The sequence below is a fragment of the Canis aureus genome, chromosome 9 (assembly GCF_053574225.1).
Source record: "Canis aureus isolate CA01 chromosome 9, VMU_Caureus_v.1.0, whole genome shotgun sequence".
Taxonomy (NCBI): domain Eukaryota; kingdom Metazoa; phylum Chordata; class Mammalia; order Carnivora; family Canidae; genus Canis; species Canis aureus.
In genome coordinates this window covers 30,646,273-30,668,552 of record NC_135619.1, presented here as the reverse complement: position 1 = coordinate 30,668,552, position 22,280 = coordinate 30,646,273, and the positions used below count along the sequence as shown (strand labels likewise).

General features: G+C 43.6%; 2 protein-coding genes across 2 annotated transcripts in view; one reads left to right on the top strand and one right to left on the bottom strand.

Moving 5' to 3' along the window:
• The window catches only part of LOC144320574 (uncharacterized), a 30,574-nt gene extending 18,645 nt beyond the window's left edge, over positions 1 to 11,929 (bottom strand). The window contains exons 1-2 of the mRNA XM_077909278.1: positions 11,448 to 11,929; positions 9,953 to 10,021 (exon numbers count right to left, since the gene is read on the bottom strand). Of these exons, the coding sequence (XP_077765404.1) occupies positions 9,953 to 9,968 (16 nt within the window). The 5' untranslated portion in view covers positions 9,969 to 10,021; positions 11,448 to 11,929. The remainder of the gene's footprint in view (positions 1 to 9,952; positions 10,022 to 11,447) is intronic.
• A 347-nt stretch (positions 11,930 to 12,276) lies between these two features.
• Positions 12,277 to 22,280, top strand: part of PYGL (glycogen phosphorylase L) — a 43,004-nt gene continuing 33,000 nt past the window's right edge. Inside the window, exons 1-3 of the mRNA XM_077909264.1 lie at positions 12,277 to 12,615; positions 17,923 to 18,024; positions 20,723 to 20,801. Coding sequence (XP_077765390.1) covers positions 12,373 to 12,615; positions 17,923 to 18,024; positions 20,723 to 20,801 — 424 coding nt within the window. The 5' untranslated portion in view covers positions 12,277 to 12,372. The remainder of the gene's footprint in view (positions 12,616 to 17,922; positions 18,025 to 20,722; positions 20,802 to 22,280) is intronic.

Sequence of the window (22,280 nt, the reverse complement as noted above, 5' to 3'; positions counted from 1 at the left end):
TGGCTTATTTCACTCAGCATCATGTCACCAAGATTCATCCATTCTGTTCAACAGAATTCAGTTCTTTTTAAGGCTGAATAATATTCCAATGTACACATATACCATATTTTTTTATCCATTCATCTGTAGACAGACATTTAGGTTGTTTCCATATCTTGGCTATTATGAATAATGCTGCATTGAACATGGAAGTGCTAATATATATACAGTCAAGGAGTAGAATGGTGGTTGCTATAGGCTGGGGGAAGTAGGGAGGGGGAAGTGCTAATCATTGGGCATAAAGTTTCAGTTAAATAATATGAATGAGTTTTAGAGTCCTGCTATACAACATTGTACTTATAGTTCACAATATTGTGTTGTACACTTAAAAATTTGTCAAGAGAATAGTTCTCATGTTAAATGTTCTCACTACAATAAAATTTAATTCTTTTAAAGGTCTTGGAGAAATTCGGATAGAGACCTGGTCTCCCTGCACACTGGCCTTTGGCTTTGGCCCTCTCAGAGGATCACCAACGTAGTGTAAAAAGGATTTCTTGTTTAGGCTCACTCCCATCCAGTGTCTGGGAGGATTAAGACCAAAGCCAACTCCAGGAAAATTTTCAAAGTAAACAAGATATCTCTTTGGTAACCTGTCACTGTCCTTTCCATTCATCCCTCCTCACCAGAAATACAGTATCCCAAGTATGGAAAACTTCCAACAGCTGCAACTTAACCCCATCCCTACATCAGGAACCATACTTAGCTCAATCTTTCTTCTACTTCCCTCACTAATCAAATCTCCCAGCCTTCAATTTCGAGGTTATTGCCGTATCAGGGTAATAATCTCCAATACAACGTCTTGCAAATTCCCACGTAGATATTCATATAAACTTCTTGAAATATAAAATTTCAACAAAAGAAATCCTGTCTAGCCCCATGTCAGCACAAAGGGGGCTGGACTGTGGAACATCAGATGCAAAGAGAACTGATTGAAATAAAGGGACTCCACCCTCTGGGACAGAGCCACTGGGTGCCTGGGATGGACAGAGAAAGTGTGTGTGTTACCCTGTTATCAGTACCCAGCTCAGAAATCCAGGGCCTGAGTACACAAAATAATACCCAGAGAGCTATGTCCGGGTGCTCCTAACAGGGCACCACCTCTTCTTTTTGTTTCCACTCAGCACTATACCTCTCAGAACACCCATAGTTGGAGGCAGAGGGGGTGTACCCTGCCATGGAGGTGATGCTGGCACAAGAAGGCTTGAGGCAGGAAGATCTCCAGAGGTCAGCTATGCTAAGGGTGTTTTGCTAATATTCTTGTTGAGGAAAATTACCTTTCTTCCTGAAACAGAACAAAAGGAAGGGAAGCTTAAAAAATTTTAAGCTATCACTATTGCTGCATTGAGGACACTGTGGACAACTGCTCTGAGGGAAAACTGCTTTCTTTTTCCTTTTTTTTTTTTTTTGTTTTTTTGTTTGTTTTTTGTTTTGTTGTTGTTGTTTTGTTAAAATGCTTTAAGGGAAACTCACAACAAGGATAGATGGCTGAGAGAACGTGGAGCTAAATTGTTCTGTGCTGTAACATGAGTGTTTCATGTTTGGGCAGATAGGTTTGGGTTTCCTTGTTCATTTTATTTTAAGAGACTTCTTTTTCCTCCTGGAAGCCCAGAAATTGCAGTTGGGGATCTCAAGAGAAAGAGGAGATGGAAAAAGCCACTCTGATCTAAAAGGGTGGTCTCTAAGAACATGGAAGCAGAACAGGATTCAAGGAAAGAACCAGCCAGAAAGGAACTCCTTCTGACAGTGTGGCTGATGGTCTTTGTGCACAATGATATCTGATCACCAATTTCAAGATATTTCAGGTGCTTGCGTGGCCTAGTGGTTGAGCGTCTGCCTTCGGCTCAGGTCGTGATCCTGGGATCCTGAGATTGAGCTCTGCACCAGGCTCCCTGTAGGGAGCCTGCTTCTCCCTCTGCCTGTGTCTCTTTCTCTTTGTGTGTGTGTGTGTGTCTCATGAATAAATTAATAAATAAATAATAAAAAAGATATTTCCTGTGTTGTGACAGGATTCTCTATTACCACCCTCCTTGCCAAGTCTTTAAAGACTTTTTTTTTTCAGATGCTTAACTCCTATAAACTAGTGCCAGTTTTAAGTGAGAAGTGTCTCAGTGTTTGAGACCTAGTGATTTGGGATTAGAGAGCAAACCAAAATGCCCAGGATTGATTGAGAATAAGCCAGGACCCAAGCAACACATTTCTTCTAACACATACGGTGCTTTCAATAAGAAGAGCTCTATAAATAAAAATATCTCCATTTTATTATATATTTGTACATATTTTTAAGATTTCCTCTGTTTCCTGTATTAACTCTCTCTCTTTTTGTGGGTCAGTTCTGCCTATTGAATCCATGCCTATCATGCTTTTGGTCTGCCTTGTTTTAGTTATATTTGTGTTGAGGTATATTGAACTATACTGGTAGTTGTAATTTTTTTTTTCAAACCAGTGAGACTGTTCTCCAGCAATAGGACTGATCAGGGCAGAGGAGGATATGAATTGAATATATAGATATTCCTCGGTTTCAGTCTCCCCCAACTCTCCTGTGGCTATAAGTTACCTGGGAAATTAAACCATTTATCTTGCCTAATTTTCTACTTTTGGAGCATCACATTGGAGGACACCCACTCAAGGAGTATTCTCAGCTTTATCCTAAGGGTCACCATGAAAGTAGAGGCAATGACTCATCTGGGTAACTTTATTTCCTAGTGGGCCACCATGTCAGGGGTCCCCAAGACCAAGTTTATGTTCAGTAATTTACTAGAAGAACTCATAAGATACAGTTATACTCACTGGCACAGGTTATTACAACAAAAGGATACAAAGCAAAATCAGCAAAAGAAAAAGATGCAGGGGCAAAGTCCTCAGGAACCTAGAACCAGCTTCTAGAAACCTGTCCGAGTGGAGTCACAAGAAGTACTTAATTCTTCCAACAACATATATGGTGACACATGCCAACTGTTGTCTACCAGGGAAGCTCATTAGACTTAGTATACAAGGTTTTTACTGGAGGTCCCTCACATAGGGACCTACCATGTGTCAAAATTCCAGACTCCTAGGAGAAGAGTAAGTGTTCAGCATAAATGTATCATTTGCCCAAACAGTCTAGGCTGGGTACAGCAAACCTTCCTTATCAGTTAGGGAATGGTCAGAAAACTCCTGAATTCTAAGTTTCCAGATGCCGGACAAGGGCCCAACTTGAAAGCAAGCCTTTCTAAGGACAGCTGTCTCAGGGCTGCTATGTTATCTTTCCTGCACCGTCTCCTGGAGGTCACTCTGGCCAGCCCCCTACCCTACCATCTCTAATCTTAGAGTTGTCCTGGATTCTGTGGGGTAAGCTCAAGTCTTGGAGGCCCTGTAACAGATTTCAGGATCTCTGATTCTATTTATTTGTGCCATCAATACATAGGAAGTTCTCAAAAACATGTAATGAAGAAAAGAGCTATGTAAAAAAAAAAAAAAAAAAATTGGGCAATTTAAAAACTGAAAAAAAAATAATCCAAAATACTAACAAAGAATGATGCTATTACATGCAATTTTTGTTTGTTATATTTTCACAAGTCATTTCTTATTTCCTAGTATAAATGCATGGTAGTTTCCTAATTAGAAGACAAGTATAAATAATGTTAGTTTTTAAACAAATCCAAGTGACAGTCTAGTAGGTTAGATTCAGAATTTGCAGTGTTGGGACAAGAGCTACTAGAGAACTTTAACCCCAGGGATATTTTTGGCCACAGATTCTGGGTGAGGCCTACAGCATAAAACATTTGTTTCTGGGGACCCAAACTCAGCACTGTTCCCTTCCATTTGGTCTTTATAGCTTTAATTCATGAAACACAATGGTCGACAAGTAAAACAGATTAACTAAAAATAGAAAAATTAGGACCCACCGATATTTCTCATCAGTTACCTTCAGTGGTAAACACCACACACTGAGAGTGTTACAACCAACTTTCAGCCATCTCCACTGATGGACAGAAATAATTGTTTTAGGGATTCCTGGGTGGCTCAGTGGTTGAGCATCTGCTATCAGCTCAAGTCATGATCCCAGGGTTCTGGGATTGAGTCCCACATTGGGTCCCCCACATGGAGCCTGCTTCTCCCTCTGCCTGTATCTCTGCCTCTCTCTGTGTGTCTCTTATGAATAAATAAATAAAATCTTTAAATTACTTTCATCACTACTTCAATATCTTTACTTCAAGAGGACTGTAAATCTATAATCAAACTACATTTTCTATATCAGGAAGAAATAAAAGTGACGTTAAAACGTATATACCTGATCTAGCCATTACATTCCCAACAGAAATGTGTTCAGGAAAAACATGTACCGATATCCTTATGGCAGCATTGTTTGTGATAATCAAAAACTGGACACCACTCAAATGTCCACCAACAGTAGGAGAGATAAATGCAATTGTGCTACATTCCTATAATGGAATACTATACAGGAATGAAAACAAGAGATTTGGGCAACCCGGTGGCTCAGCGGTTTAGCGCCGCCTTCAGCCCAGGGCATAATCCTGGAGTCCCAGGATCGAGTCCCACGTCGAGCTCCCTTCAGGGAGCCTGCTTCTCCCTCTGCCTGTTTCTCCACCTCTCTCTCTGTGTCTCTCATGAATAAATAAATAAAATCTTAAAAAAAGAAAACTAGAGATTTGGCAAGAACAGAAATGAAACTCGCAGGTATAATATTGAGTAAGACAAATCAGACAATATAGATGTTCTGTATAATTCAACTTATGCAAAGTTTAAAAGAAGCAAGAGTAATTTGTGATGTTGGAAACCAGGGTGGTGATTATCCTGAGGGAAAGAGAGTGGAAGTACAACCAAGAGAAGCTTCTAGGCTGCTCATAATGTTCTGTAGATCAATATATGTGAGTTTGCATGAGTTACTCAATTATAAAATTCATTGTGATACAAACTTAAGATTTATTCACCAGCATGTGTTTTAGTGCTTTAAAAATACTACCCAAGAAAAGCAGTTTTGCCAAAGAGCTTACACATCAAGAAAGACATAGTTATGAAGATTCTTTTTTTTTTTAATTTTTATTTATTTATGATAGTCACACAGAGAGAGAGAGAGAGGCAGAGACACAGGCAGAGGGAGAAGCAGGCTCCATGCACCGGGAGCCCGATGTGGGATTCGATCCCGGGCCTCCAGGATCGCACCCTGGGCCAAAGGCAGGCGCCAAACCGCTGCGCCACCCAGGGATCCCTGAAGATTCCTTTAGTAAATGTTTTATGATTCTAAGAACGGGGCTAATAGTATACCCATAATGCCTATTTCTCTTCTTCTTACAAACCTCTGATTCAGAGGGCATTCCATTAATTCCAGCACAATGTCACTGGTTCCCGCGACCAAACCTCCAACCCTGTATTAAGTCCTGTATTTCTGGGAGTCTCCAGAAGGTGTCTCCACGTGCTCCCAATTCTGTGGGCAACTCCTCTGCCCCTTGAGTGAGCAGCTCTTCCGACCCTCCTCCAAGCTGTGCAAGAGTGAAGTGCAAGAGAATGACTCACTAGTTCATGTTGAAAGGGAAAACAGTATTCCTGGGATCTGAGTTGTTTTTTTTTTATAAAACTTAGTGTGAAAATTCATTGTTTTCATGGACAGCCCTCTTTGTTCCCTTGAAGCCCATGCTTCTAAGTAGCTAAAGAACACAATCAAATAACAGCTACAATGTCCCAATCAGACCCACCGCTCCCCTCTGACAACTAAGGCTTCCTCTTGGCTCAAGCTAATCACCAGATTCCTCCTGCATTTATTTATTTATTTATTTATTTATTTATTTATTTATCTATCTATCTATCTATTCATGAGAGATGCAGGCAGAGGGAGAAGCAGGCTCCATGCAGGAAGCCCGACGCAGGACTCGATCCCTGGTCTCCAGGATCAGGCCCTGGGCTGAAGGTGGCGTTAAACCGCTGGGCCACCCGGGCTGCCCTCCTTCTGTCCTTAGGGTGATTTGTCACCCAGGAAGCTCCTCAGAACTCACCAGCCACCAATAACTTGTTAGACATGCTCATACATACCCAAACCCCACAACAGGCATGACTTGACTTCCTTCTAGATGACCTCAAACTCCCCTGGGCACATTGGCTTCACTCAGGCCCCGTTTCATCAGTTCAGACATGCCCAGATGAGCTTGAAAACCAAACTCATACGGTTGACTGGGAAACCCATTAGCACACCCAACTTTGAGTGTGTTCTAAATCTAGCGTAAGAATGTTAAGATCCCATGCTGTTTTTTTAATTTTAAGACTTCTCTAATATTCTGTCTCAGAATAAACTATTTCTTTAGATTTCAATATTTTACATCCAATATTTTGAAAGGGAGAAAGGGCCATCTACTTTATGCTCTGGCTAGAGTAATGAAAATGATCAATTTTTATTTATCTTCTTCAGAATATGGGTATCTCTTTTAGGGTGTTTTGGCACACAAATACCTGGAACAAAGGGAAATAAAGCAGTGATTAAAATTGCAACCACAACATTGCCGAACCACTGGATAACCTGAAATATCAAGTTCAAATGGCAAATTCCTCCACCTGCTGGTATGAATCTGTCTCTAGCAGTTCTCACACTAAATCTTTTCATCAGAAACATAAAAGATGATTTGTCATGAAAATTATTAATGCAGTGAAACTTGGTGTTTTCATTTTAAGCTGGAAGTGTACTATGTATGATTCCATGACTAAGATGCTATCATTCAAGAGGGTAAAGGAGGGCACAGAACTTCCAGGAAGAAAGGGAAACAGCTGTTGTCATTTGACTTCAAGACAAAGACAAGGTTGTTCCTCCTTCCTTCCTGTGAACTTACATTCTGGGCCAATTATTTTTTTCCTTTAGCATATTCTGCTTTGTATTTTCTTTTCTTTTCTTTTCTTTTCTTTCTTTCTTTCTTTCTTTCTTTCTTTCTTTCTTTCTTTCTTTCATTCATTCTTCTTTCTTTCTTTCTTTTTGGAGAGAGTGGGGGAGAGAGGCAGAGGGAGAGGGAGAGCCTCCAAGCCCAGCGTGGAGCCCGGCGAGGGCTTAATGTCCGCGCCCTGAGATCATGACCTGAGCCAAAATCAAGGGTTAGGTGCTTAACCACCTGAGGTACCCAGGCGCCCCCTGCCTTGTATTTTCATGTGAGTGTGGTACCTTAACATAGTTTAAAAGTTCTTGGTTGAACACCAATAAAAAAATAAAATAAAATAAAAAATAAAAAATAAAAAAATAAAAAATGAACACCAATAAAAAAATAAAATAAAATAAAAAATAAAAAATAAAAAAATAAAAAAATAAAAAAATAAAAAGTTCTTGGTAAGGCTGAGACCGTGGCCTGTATCTTTTGTACCATTAGCAGAGAACATGGTACCTTGTATAGTCGGTGATCATTCAATGATTCCTTTGTTGACTTTCCAAGTTCACCAATACTTCTAGGTCCTTCTTTCATCTGTGACAGGACCACAGGGAAGTCCTATAGTCATGGTGGTAAAACCTGGGTCAGATTGTAAAATGACCACTCCCAGAATAAGTATATAGACTTATTTTTAAATGTATAAGGGTGAGGGGGTGGTAAAGAGGGAGAGGTAGTCCCCAGAAAACAGAATACTGGGGAAACAATGTATCTGGCTGCTCTATGGTCAGTTTGGTTCATTGATGTATCTCAAGTGCCCAGTGCAATGCTGGATACACAGTAGGCACTTAAAAATATTTTTCTAATAAATCAATGAATTAGAAATATTGAAAATGAAAAACAGCTAGATTATGGTATGAAAACTAAACATGCAAAACTGCATTTGTGTTGGAGGACAGCTTTCAATATACCATCCCAACTCCCAGGCTCCATCCTTGAAAATATTAAGTGAAAAGGAAGCTGTTTTTCTCTTGTGTTGTATGTTTTAAGCACTCAGTATCTAAACACCTTACTGATTAAAGCTTTAAAGGCTAGTAATTAAACAGTTCAGAAATGTGAAAGTATTTTGCATTTGAGAACCTGGTGTTGGTGATTCTTTAAATTTACCCCCTAAGGAAACTAAATTCTAAAAACAAATAAAATTTGCATAGGAGAACCACAGCTTTTCAGGGAACCATGGTTTCTGTTTTTGTGTTTAAAGATTTTATTTATTTATTCATGAGAGACATTGAAAGAGAGGCAGAGACACAGGCAGAGGGAGAAGCAGGCTCCCTGCAGGGAGCCCGATGCAGCACTCAATCCCAGGATCCCGGGATCATGACCCAGTCAAAGGCAGAAGTTCAACCACTGAGCCACCCAGATGCCCCAGAACCACCGTTTTATATGGTTTATGTTTTATATGGTTAATGCTTACAATTAATCAATTGTGCACAAAAGGCAAGTCAAAATGCAAGGTCACTTAAGTGTCTGCGTGACCAAGAGCCTGAGACAAGCTTACTGGGATGCTGTCTCTAGGGCATGTTGCATCATGATTTTCTGCTGAAACCCTATGCTTAGCACATTTCTCTTTTCCCTTCATTTGTCAGAATTTGTTCATAAGTCTTTGCAAAATTTTCTCAGAATTAACCTTCTCGTTCTTTCCCATAACAAGTTAAAGCTTTTTCTGAAACATGCATTGTTGCATTAGTAGTAAAGCAAGCACAAGCAGCATATAAACTCAGTTGTGCAAAAACTGCAGCTTTTTATCATATGTCAGCTTAATTTCTCATTTGAGCCCCCATTTCTCCAAGAAGGGGAAAAATGTGATCTCAGTCAAGTGGTCCCTTCATTTAGAGACCAAATGGCGCCAGTGGAAGGGGTGCAGGATGCAAGCCTCAGACCTTGACATCTCTCTCCTTGGAGATTCTCCAAGTTAGCTTCACACCAACTTTCAGCCGATGGCTTCTTGGGAGTGAGGAGTCTTTGTGAACTTGTCTAAGCCCTGATTGTGGAAAGTCTCCAAGCAACCACATCCTCCCTGGGGTCCTGCTACCTCCCTGTATCTTCCAAGGAAGCAGAGCAACATCCCAGGCTGCTTTTACATACTCAGGCTACCTGGGGTCTCTGCTGCCTCCCTAGAAAAGCAGGCTCCAGGATCCTTGCTGCAAGACCAGCAGCATCACTTTTCCTCCCATACCTGTCATGTCATCTTCTCACCCCTGCCCCAGTCTCCTCAGCCTCTTGGCCCTCACTCTTCATGCATCTCCCAAATGGTAGGGAACCTAGGCCAGCTGTCCCAAACCAGGCGGGCTCATGTCTTTCCTCAGAGATTGTAAGCACCAATGCTAGAGCGGCTCCTCAAGGGAGATGGGGAAAAAGTAAACTACCAAGAGAAAATTAAAACATCGACGAATATTCCAAAACATCATCCCAAACCCAAAGTTTACATCTTAAGAATGCTTTTAACATATCCTAGTATCTCTCCACGTGTACTTTTTTGGAGGGCTTAGCTATGTTGTGGACTGATTAAGACAGAGAGATTTAGTCTTATTTCAGAGAAATTGAAATTGAGGCACTAAGTGATTCCCCAGTCTCAGCATATTCCACAGTAGGCACATTAAGACTGTCAGTGATTTGATGGACAGGGAAAAGACAGGTTGTTAAATATTTCTGGCTTTTAGAGAACTCCCACTGGACCACATCTAATAAGTCAAACTACTGTATTAATGAGCAAATCAAATATGACAGGACCTGAAAGTGTCAGAAACCCTCACTTGCTTTAAGATAAGCCAAATATATTCAGGTAACAAGTGAATGGTCACAGTCACAGCCAATTACAGAGGTGGCAATTCGGTCAGCCATGCTGTCGGCAGATTCTTAGGGCATTCAATAGTGTAATAAATCTGGGCTCTCAGTCATCTTACTAAATATTTAAAACAGCAGAGCCCAGGTAATAACCTTGGTTGACAGACTCATACATTAAATACACTGAGTGGAACGTGCTTAAATATGCTCACTGAACAGAAACCTCAGCTCACCTTCAACGATGCCCATCTCCAAAGTGCGAGTGATCTGTTGCGGGGCCACTCTGGACTTCTGATATTTCCCTGGATTTCAAAACGTATTAGAAGTAGGTCAAAAGGCCAGGGAACAGGACGAAACAATCAAGTGGATAGGGTAAATAGGTCAGCTGAGGTGCTGTCAGAATTTGGGTTTACAAAACAGATTCCCAACCCCCTGTTTTGGAAGAGGAAAAGCAAAGTGCAGAGGTCTGAAAACCTCTTCGGCTCCTTCCTTCAGTGACCTTGAGCCAGCTGCTTACCCTCACTAAGCCTCAGTTTCCTCATCTGCCAAGTGGGAAGAAAACTACAACTGGCCCCACAGAGCTGGTGAGAGGATTAAATGAGGGAATGCCCATGAAGTGCCTAGCCGGAGCCCTCAGGAAATGCTTGCTGCAGTTTGGAGGAATCCGACAGTGGTATGCCAACACAGTAAGCTCCACCTTGAAGCACAGTAACTGTTAACCCATGTTTATCTAGTATCTTTCTGTGGTGGCCACCAGAATGGGCTCAGAGATCTCCGATTGCAGGCAGCAATAACTGACCTGACCCAGGGCCGCAAATAGTCTTGCTTTGCCTGTGCAGAGGCTGCGCCTCCAGGGCAAGTTCCCACAGATGACTCAGAGAGCACAGGGACACCTCTGACAGTTGACTTTGGCTCCAGAACAGCCTGGTGGCCTTGCTGCTTCTTCCTAGGACCGCAGGGCAGCCTGGGATGCCCCCTCCCACTCTTCGGTCCCTCTCTCCTTCCCTGGGGGGTCAGACTTGCCTCATAGTCTGATGCTCTTCCAGCTAACTTGGCTCCTTCTCTGTTTTCTCTCCCTCTGGCATTTGCCCTGATAAAATCTTTGCCTGTTTAATCATGTCTTAGAATCTGCTTCTCCAAAATCTCCCGAACTAACACACTTTCTCAGGGTTCTTTTCCTACAACGGGGAACTTAGACTTGTCCTGTGAGGTCTGGACAGTTTGTTCAGCTCTTCCTAAGCGCCTTTTCATCACAGCACCCATGGGGGAGCAATAGTTGAGACCCAGGAATAATACAAGTCATTGTTGGCAAGGCTGGCAATTCTGGCAACGGACTGTTTCTAGTAGAGTCTAACAGATTAACACTACCCTTTATTGAAGAAGAAAAAGCCTCCGACATCCTAAAATACCATGCGTTTGCCTTTGCCAAGGCTTAAACACACACACACCCCACCACCACCACCACCACCACCACCAAAGCTGGAGGTGCCGAGTGCAAAGATCAGCCTGTACTGTAGATTAACACAGACTGCTTTGTTTTATGTAAACAAGGCAACTGGCTGGGTGAGTTATCCCTTCATTTCCCACACACATACCCTTCTCTTTTCTCTGTACTCCACCCAACCTTCCTTTAGAAGGTAATTCAAACAGGAGGCCTGACATAAAAGCTCCCGGGGCCTAATCAACCCAAAGATGCACCTCAGGACTTTCTTTCTGATTCTTACTAACCTGTCTCTGCAGATGGGCAGTAGGGTGAGCTTCTGATAGGGCAAACTGGGGATGGGTCTGAGGAGTCAAGAAATCCGAATCCCTGAGTCTTGGAAAAATAACTGGAAGCAAAGGAGGCACCCCGGGATCTCTTTCTGAGGTCTAGGATGCCCGATGGGACAATGCCAAGGACGGAGCAGGAGGACGACGGGACAGCTGAAGTGAAAGCGCGCTGATGCCTTCAGACGCTTATGGTGGAACCCCTCCCAGGTGAGAAATGATAACAATGACATAGCGAGTAAACAGCTGTAACACAAAAGTCTGCCAACACGTGCTTCCACACACCGACATCCTCCTGGCACCGGAGCATCCCGAGAGGGTTGACAGGACCAGTGCCGCTCTCCGGGACTCCCAGATCCGGGAGCAGCCGCGGAGCGCCGAGGGGACCGGCTGTAGGTCCCCCCTTGGAGGGTGCGGAGCGCACAGCCCCGCCGCGCCCTCCCCGGAGCCCCGCCCTCCCGCAGCCCCGCCCTCCCGCAGCCCCGCCCTCCCCGCAGCCCCGCCCTCCCCGCAGCCCCGCCCTCCCCGCAGCCCCGCCCCCAGCCCCCAGCCCCCCGCCCCGTAGGGCTCCGCGGGCGCGCAGACTCCGGCCGCCAGGGGTCCCGCGCGCCCCGCCGCCGCCCCGCCCCTCCCGTCCCCTCCCCTCCCGTCCCCTCCCCTCCCCGCCCCTCCCCGCCCCTCTCCGCTCCTCTCCGCTCCTCTCCGCTCCTCTCCGCTGCGCTGCCCGGGGCGGGCCGGGCGATCCCCCCGCCTTCCCCTGGCCCGCGCCCAGGGGCGGACCCCAAACTTCCCTCGGACTCAAAAGCGGCGGCGCGCAGCGTGGAGCCCGCTCGTCCCCGGTCCTGCCCCCGGCGCCTGGGCCGCTGGTCCCGCCGCCGCCGCCGCCATGGCCAAGCCCCTGACCGACCAGGAGAAGCGGCGGCAGATCAGCATCCGCGGCATCGTGGGCGTGGAGAACGTGGCCGAGCTGAAGAAGGGCTTCAACCGGCACCTGCACTTCACGCTGGTCAAGGACCGCAACGTGGCCACCCCCCGCGACTACTTCTTCGCGCTGGCTCACACGGTGCGCGACCACCTGGTGGGGCGCTGGATCCGCACGCAGCAGCACTACTACGAGAAGTGCCCCAAGGTAGCCGCCGGGCGGGAGGAGTCCGGGGGGCTCCCCGCCGCGTTCTTGGCTCCCCGCCGCCCCGGCTCCCCGCGGGGAGGCGCCCCCAGCCCGGGCCCCACGGCCCCTGCGCGGCCCACGCACTGCACCGCGGCTCGGCCCCGCCGCCCGCCGCGCCCCCCCGCGCCCCGCGCTCCCGGGGCCCCCCCGCGCCCTGCGCCCAGGCCTGTGTCCAGGCCTCCCTCGCCCGCCCGCGTAGTCCACAAACTGCAGCATCCACATCAGCATTTAATGGGAGGCACTCGGCGCCCCCAGTGCGTACGCCGGGCACCGTTCTAGGCCAGGCGGCCCTGAGCAAAACCCACAAAAGAAAGCCCCGCTTTGGCTAAGTTTGATGTTTTGGGAGGGGAGATAAACACCGAGACCGTCCGAGGGTAATAAGACGGGGGCGCGGGGTAGCGGGGCGGGGGGAGGAGTGCAGAGGAGGCAAAAAAAGAGTCGAAGGAAGGTGCCCCAGTGCCCCGAGAGCCTTTGGAGACGCTGGCCTGGGGGATGCGTGGCTGACCCCGACCTCCCCTGGGGTCTGAGTGAGGTGAAGAGGGAGGGGCAGAGGTCCCGCCCCTCGGTCGGAGCGCGCCCGTCGCTCCCAGCAGTTGCTCCGAGAGGGGAGTGGAGCTGCCGCACCTCCTCGTTGCCTGCGGGTTGGAGGCGGAGGGCGGGGACTCGCTCTGGACTCAGACCTACTCCGGGAGCTGCTGGGGCAGGCCGCTCACCGACCACCCCTCCCCACTGCGCTGGGGGCTAGAAAGCAAGGGTCCTCAGGGCGCTTTGGGGCGCACAGAGGGGACACCTGGCCAGTGTGGGAAGGTGGGGTGGGAAGGTTGGAAAGGACCTGGCAGGAAGAGGTATCGTGTTGTGCACAGCGAGGTGGGTGTGAGAATGTATTGGGAGAGGAAACTGGAAAAACTGGCTGGAGGCATATTGGAAAGGGTGAAAGAGATATATCCAGGAGGCAGTGGGAAATGAATATAAACATCCATTAGGAATGTTGTTTTTTTTTTTGGTTTTTTTTTAGGAATGGTTTTAATATGTAAAAACAGGGGGGAAAAAGACTAGTCCAAAGAACCCACGAACAAAGGAAAGTAAATTCTTGTAGTAAGAAACTGCAGCTCTAACAAAGCTTCCAAATGCTTCTGCACCCCCAGAGGCCTAGGCCTCTACCCAAAAGTGGCAAGTGCTAAAATATTATCTTAGAAAACACTTAGTGTATACTTATATTTACTGTATCTTTTATTTGTATAGAAGGGACTGTACCTCCCATTAAAAATAATTTAAGTTTTTGAACTGGAGAGTGAGACTATGAGAGGAAGTTTTAGAACCTCACCCCACCCCCTAACACACACACACACACACACACACACACACACACACCTACACCTACCTTCATAGCCCTTAGCACCACAGAACGTGCTCACCTTGTATGTTTCTCCTCTGATGGATTATCTGGTGCTTTATTGTTCTCCTGTCCTCTGATGGGTTTCTTCATTGGATAGTGCTTTCCTACCTGAGTACAGAGAGAACTAGGTGATCCGCTGGGGATATAACAGCAAACAAGATTCACTCTACACACATCAGTAAAGTATTTCCCTCTGTGACAACCGTTTCCCTAACAGAAGGTCCCTGCCCTCACTGGGACACAGAGTGGAGTCAGTAAGTGTGTCCAAGCCTTCTTCCCATCTCCCCTGCTCTGTGGTAACTGTACAGATGAATCCCAAATCTGGACCTCTAGCCTCAATTCCTTTTCAAACTCTATTCCTACATTTCTGAGTACCTAGTGTGCATACCTGGGTCTCTTCTATTCCCTCAAACTCAAATCATCATCCCTCTGAATCCTGGCCTGTCTTCTGTTTATAATTTTAATAGTATTGCCACCCTGAGAGTTCCCTAGACACAAAACTTTAATCTCACCTTTGATCTCCTCCTTTATCCCCCATTCAACAGGTTGCCAAATTCTGTTGATGCCTGTGGGTTCTCTTAAAGTACCCACTCTCCTGCGTTCTCACTTCTCTGCACTGGAGGCCCAGGCTACTGGTGTATGAAATGGACCTCTAACTGATTACCTTGCTTCCCACAAGTGGTAAAGCTGGCAGTGTGCAGCTAAATGTGGCTAGCTGTTGTGTTTCATTTGGCCAGCAAGACACCTTTAGGCAGTTAAATTTTCAGTTCCTGCAAGCAGGATACATACACCCCCTCTTCTTGGCCCACGACTCCTCATTGTTCATGTGACCTCCATTACACATTTATTTTCTCTGCCTGGCTCTTGAAGGCATTTGGGTGTGTGGTCCCATCTCATTCTGTGCACTGTTGTCCAGTTAAACTTCCTAAAGCAACACATCTGGCCTTCTGCTCAGATATCTTGGCACCCACTGCCTGTCACAGTCATGCATTTAAGGCCCTTCTCGGTCCAGGTAAACCTGTCCCTCCTGTCCTATCTGCCTGGGCTCACCTTACTCTCCCACTGAACCCATCTCCATCTCTGTTTATGTCCAGTACTCCTCGCTTCTGGGTCTGCCTACAATGCACCTGTCACATGGGATGCCTTTCCCCCCATGTGTCCCCATTCTCAACTCTTGCCTGTCCCGCAAGTCACAGTTGTGTTGCAGCCTGTTCATAGGGCCTCCCAGAAGTACCCAGGTCTGCTGATTGATCCTAGGAATAAAAATAACATTATTTTTATAATACCGGTTATTGTTATATCTTCTTTATTTTATCTTTGTAAGCCTTTTGAAAATGTCCACTTTGTATAAAATATACATAAAATATCGGTAATAGTAGTGCATGCATGTAATTTATAAGGTGTGCTAGAGATATTCAAACACTTTACAACTAGGAATATGTTTTTAAGTGTTTAGAGACCACTGACTAAGAGGACAGGGGAGATCCATTTTTCAAGGTCTGGTATATCCGCAAATATGAAGTGAAGTTTTCCCCAAAATAGAAAAGCACCTTAAATTCATGTGCTTGTAGTCTGTCATGTAATGAGGTGCTTTTTCTTTTTTAAAGATTTATTCATTTGAGACACAGAGAGGCAGAGGCATAGGCAGAGGGAGAAACAGGCTCCCTGTGGGGAGCCCGATGCTGGACTCAATTGCAGGACACCCGATTGCAGGACACCGGGACCAAGACCTGAGCCAAAGGCAGAGGCTCAAACACTGAGCCACCCAGGCGCCCTGGTGCTTTTTCAATTATTTTATTTTAAGCAACATTTTTTTTAGGAAGACCTTGAAGTGTCTTAAAATGTCTAAAGTCCATGCTAATTTGGAATAATTAAAAGGGAAGTAAAGAGGGGCACCTGGGTAGCTCAGTAGGTTAAGTGTCCCACTCTTGATTTCAGCTCAGGTTGTGATCTCAGGGTCAGGAGGTTGAGCCCCTGTGAACTTGCTACTGCTCTGGCTCAGGCTCTGTGCTCAGCAGGGAGTCTGCTTATCCCTCTCCCTCCCCACCCCACCACTTTCTCTCTCTCCCTCCTTCCCTCTCTAAAATAAATAAATAAATAAATAAATAAATAAATAAATAAATAAATAAAATCTTTTTTTAAAAAGGGAAGCAAAGAAATTTAACACAGATGTAGTCATCTGAGGGTGTGAATTCACAATTGCAAGTGGTTGGATATATATACACTCTATTTACAAACAAGCTTTTCATAGATCACTAAAACATAAAAAGCAATACATAGGGATTTTATTATCAAGATCATGAATACACAGGGAAGAATGGGAAAAACTGCCCTGATGGCTTATGGCTTAAGATATTTCTTCCTGGGATGCAGTAGCCTCCTGTACAAGGGTACATCCGTAGGAGAGAGTGGCACCATGCACCTCTTTGGCCTGTTTCTGCCTCAGAAAAGATACCTTTTTCTGACTCACACAGAGACATCTAATAAGCTGATGAGACCCCTAATGAGAGCATTATAAATATTCAAACACCTTGCATAAAAATAATGAGGATATGGTCTGGAAAATCATGTTATATGACCCACTAAGAAATGGATGTTGACAATCCATGGGAATGCTTAGAATTCAATTGTTCCATAAGATGAAAGTGGGAAGGGGCACCTGGGTGGCTCAGTTGAGCCTTTGGCTCAGGTTGTGATCCTGGGGTCCTGGGATCAAGTCCCATGTCAGGTCCCTGCCGGGAGCCTGCTTCTCCCTCTGCCTGTGTGTCTGCCTCTCTCTGTGTGTCTCTCATGAATAAATAAAATTTTTAAAAAAATGAAAGCGAGAAAAAGTAAAATTTCTAAGTTGACATTTTCACTAATATTTTATTTTAAATATATATGTATAACTAATGAGTTAAATATTGTAATAAGCATTTGTGATTTAGAGCTATATTCTTTTTATATTTTTGGGTTGACCGAGTACTTTTCTTTTGAGTTCTTCCTATTAGGTAATGAAGGAATCCCTAAAATTTGAAGTGACTTTATATTGATGCATTTATAGATGTTTGTTGTTTCGAGTTTGGTGGAAAAGAAAAGGAGAAGTGATATGGAAAGTAAGGTATTGTGAAAGGGGATGATGAAGTTACTCACTGATCTTCCTTATTTTAAGTTAGTAAACTGATCTTGTATTTTGAAAGGTTTTAGGCAACTCTGACCTTGGCACTTTTCACTTTCAACCCAAATAGTGTATCTGGCTTTATGTCAGAGGCAAACAGTTTCTAAGTTGATAGAGAAATTTCCCATTTCTCTGAGAACAAAAACCAATAAGCCTGAGGTAGTCTTTTGTTATTACCAGACTATGCATAGCCTTTCTAGAATAAAATTATTCTAGTATTACCGGCAGTAATCAGTCACACTGGCTATACTATGGCCATTGTGTGTATGTTGAAGGAGTTAGTCTTTATGTCTCCTGGATGAGATGAGATGATCACAGTCAACCCCACCTAACTCTTATTGTATAAATATGTTACAAATCAGTGATGAGCTCTGGCAGTCTGACTTCTGTTTTGTCCAAAACAAATGCTTAATTCATGAGGTACCTGAACCGGGAGGAAAACACACACACCAAACATTGAACCTAATTAGTTGGATGAGTTTGCCTTTTTCCTCCCTGGGGATAAAAACTTCTTTGCCAAAAATAGGGTATAAAATGGTTTTTCTCAAAGCCAGTTGTCAGTCATGCTTTTATGTAGCCTTTCATCCATCTGTAGGAGTCTCACTTGAACCTGTATTAGTCTCGCTTGTTTGTTTCTTATTGGTGACCTTTTGTGTTTTTATGATGACAAGTAACATTGTCCTTATAGCATTAACATGTCCTGTCTTTGTTTCAGAGGGTTTATTACCTCTCTTTGGAATTTTATATGGGCCGAACGTTACAGAACACCATGATAAACCTTGGCCTGCAGAATGCCTGTGACGAGGCCATTTACCAGGTATGTTGTCGCCGTATTTCTTTCATTCTCTCCCCTTAAATTTCAAGTTCAATTCAGGAACCTTGGGAATGTAGCACTGAAAAAATAAAAGAAAAATTGCTTCTTTAGCTATGACTATTACAATTAGAAATATAAACTAGTGGAGCTCTCTGGTTTAAGAGAAATGTTAGAGAACTGGTTTTGCCCCAGAGATTTACTTCTGTAATCAGTTTTTGACAGCATTCTCCAGCAAATTACATGTTAGGACATGTTAGGAATTAGCATCTGAACGAGTTTTTTAAAAGTACCTGAGCCCCTGCTATCAGAATCCCAAAGTTTTACTTTGGACTCCTATCTACCTTTTTTTTTTTTTTTCTTTTTTTAAGAACTTGTTTTTAAGTAATCTTTACATCCAATGTGGGGCTCAAACTCACAACCCGAGATCAAGACTCACACACTCCACCCACTGAGCCAGCCAGGCACTCCTCCTATCTAGTTTTAAAAATGATCAAAGTTTGACTATTATTTTTCATATATCAAAGCAACATGTTAAATAATAAGTTTTTTCAATTACATTGACATACTTTCTTTACTGCTTAATGAGATGTAAAATACACTTCCTTTTTAAATGAGGAGCTTGAGGTTTTAAACTTAATATGCTAACTTATTTTTATGAATGTATTTAACGGTTTCTCCCGAGCTTCAGGGATCTCCATGCCAAAAAACAAATAGTTCTTAATCCTTTTCATGTGATTGAAAGGAGGAATATGTATTTGCAAAGACATATTCTACATGAGAGACCATTTAAACTGCTCCTTTCCCTTGGGATTGTCTCATGTGGCCAGCTGCTGTCACTAAGGGCTGGTTTCCTTCACAGGGGGATAGGTATTTTCTAAAGAATCATTGCAGCTCCCCTTCCATTTCCCTTCTCTTTGCTTCCCCTGATTTTAGGTGAAAACAATATACCTCCCCTGGCCTGGCATCTAACCAGGTGGGTGAAGTAACCTATATCAACTGCCTCAAGGTTTACAGCCTACTTTAGACTTCCATTTTTAGAACTGAAAAAATCCTGAGTGTTAGCATTGGCACTGAGTGGGTTCCAAAGTGGCCTCTTCTTTACCTTATGGTTATTTGTTCACAGCTACTCAAGTCACATAAATTTTGTGGTATTACCTAAGTTACTTAACCATTGTGTTGTTGGCTTGTGCAAGGACCCTGCTGAACTCTTGTCACGGGGAGCAAATTTGGAAGCCCCTTCAAAAATAAAGGCAAAGCCATTTTTGAACTCTCAGAAGATTTAGTTATCAAGACTTGTGTGAGGAAGCCACTTTTGGTTGTAAGGGTGGAGATCCAAGTATGTGGCTCCATTGAAACTGGGGCATTAACTTCAAGCTTGGTTCTAATTTGTGTTTATGTTTGTAAGTGTGTAAATTATGTTTCCATTTTAAATAATGCCTAATTCAATGGATTGCATCACTTTCAGATAAGAATACAGTCATTTGCACAACAAAACATTATTAGCCAAGCATAGGCTAGATTGCTATCTAGTCAGCATAGGACAGGTCACTTAATTTATCTAGCCATCAGTTTCTTCATTGTAAGATGAGTGGCCCAAAGCAATCTCCAGGTCCACGAAATTCTGACACGAGTCCATGCTGGTGCCAGGGGCCTCTGGCTGTGCAAGCCAAACACATGGGGCAGGGAGCTGGCTGGCAACCGGTTCCATCCATCACCAAGCTCACAGGTCCTCATTGGCCTCCCAGAGTCCCTTACCCACCACAGAAAGAAGCAGAGGATTTTAGCCCTTGTCTACCTGGCCCACAGACTGTTTCCCAGACTGTTCCTTGGCCCTAGGTCTCATGGGCAGTGACTCAGTAACTGGTTTTGGGTTAACAACCATTGACCCTACTGAGTAAATAATGTGTTGTGGTCATGAAAAATGAACTTTAGTCCATCCCAGAAAGTCTGACCTCATACTTTTTGATAGTTTCCAAAATCCTTCAGCCCAGTTAGTGTCAACATGGTGCTAGACCATTCCTGACATTTTCTACGTAGCACACAAGAAAATAATTTTAAGAAATAGTAGTAGCTAACATTTATTGAGAAATATCTGTTTGGAGTAATTCTAAATGCTTTGTTTGTATAAGCTCATTTAAATTCATAACATGGGCAGCCCAGGTGGCGCACTGGTTTAGTGCCACCTTCAGCCCAGGGCATGATCCTGGAGACCCGGGATTGAGTCCGGTGTTGGGCTCCCTGCATGGAGCCTGTTATTCCCTCTGCCTGTGTCTCTGCCTCTCTCTCTGTGTTTCTCATGAATACATAAGTAAGATCTTTAAAACATAAAAATAAATAAAAATAAATTTATAACAGCCCTAAATCAGGCAGATATTGTTATCCTTGTTTTTTTAATAAGAGAGGAAAAGCATAAAGAAATTTACATTTCCTAGAGTCAGAGAGCTAAGTAACAGAGCCAGTAAAGGACCTTTGGAGCCCACCCTCGTCCCATGCTGCTGCTGGGCCATCTCATACGGTTTGCATCTGCACTCATGAGCATCTGCAGTGGGCATCTGAGGCCAGAACACTCTGTGAGGGAACTGACAGAACTGATTACACAGATGACCCTGGGTGCCCGACCCAGAGCTTTAGGAAATGACCATGCTTCCCAAGATGACCACATTTGTGTCTGCATCCAGCATTGTTTTCCTTTTGTTTCTAGCTTGGGTTGGATATGGAGGAGTTGGAAGAAATTGAAGAAGATGCTGGGCTTGGCAATGGTGGTCTTGGGAGGCTTGCCGGTAAGTGACGTCGTGAGTGTGTTATGTGTTACCTGGCCAGTTGATGGCTTCTCAGAAACAGATGGGCTCCCTAGGAGGAGTGCAAGGTATGACCTGGTTATAGAAGTCTTTGTTTTTGAGTTTGCACTATGGCTTGATCAGCTCTATACAAAGAGTAGAGATGGGAACTGGAACAAAAGAGACATTGCTTAAAACCCTTGGAGACATTGCTTAAAACCCCACAGTTAACCTGCTCCTTCCTGTGCATTTACGGGTTTCCAAAATGGCCCCTTTCTGTCACTGGCACTTGTCCACAGCTACTCACTTCACATACTTGTGAGCTGTGACCTAAGTTGTTTTACCATTGTGTTGTTGTCTTGTGCTCTTAACAGTTTGCTTCTGATTGACTAGTAGGCAATGATACTCTTGTCATATTATTGAGATGATGATGATTTAGTTCATTAATATCTTTTTTCTATGGATCCAATTTGAGTGCTTTATCCAGGAAATGATTTTTCAACAGATATAAAGGAAAACATTAAAAAGATAATACCAACTCCATTAAATTAAAAATATGCTTCCCTGTGACCAAGCAGTTCTACTTCCTGATATTTACTCTCTTAAAGATATATTCTAAGATATAAGTGCACAAGGAGGCATGTGAAAAAATTATTATATTATTGTTTGCTAAGGCAAAATATTAGAAATAACCTAATTTCCCTTGATCTAAGAATAGGTAAGTAAGTATTGGAACATATATGCTGCAAAAAAATAGGCAGTAAAAGAATAAAAACAATAAAATTGATCTGTATGCACTTCTCTGGGTAGACCTCTAAAGGGGAAGGAAAAAAAGCAAATGGCATTAAAAGCAACACAGTGTGATACGATTTATGTTTTTTAAAAATTAAATATTTTCTGTAAGTATATGTATAAATCCATAGGGAAAAAAGTCTGGAATTTGAAATACTAAACTGCTCCCTCTGATCTTCCCTAGAGAAGAGTGCAAAATTGAGGGTGCTCACCCTGTCGTTAATGTTTTAATGTTTTTTACAATGAGGATATATTGCTTGTGAAATTTATTTTTTTTATTTTAATTCCAGTATAATTAATATACAGTGTACTTGTGAAATTTAAATTGAATAATAAAAATGTACCACCATACAGGTCTTTATCAGATTGCACTCTATGAAAAATAATCTATTTCTTCTTTTTTCAGAAACGATTTCAATATCTCTTAATTTTACACACACTTTCAAATTACTGAAAATCCATTGGAGTGTATTTCATGGTATTTAATCCTTACTACATTGGTTGCAGTGTGCATTGACATTGCTTTTAGTATTAAAAAATACTGCCTTGTAAAGTCAACCACTGAGCAATTTAGTAGGCTTTCCATGAGGCTGTAGAAAGACCAGCAGAACCAGTGGCATACACATTGAAGAATGACAACCAGCCTGCCTTTCATTTATGTAAAGCCCCAGGCCTATTTGTTGTCTGGGT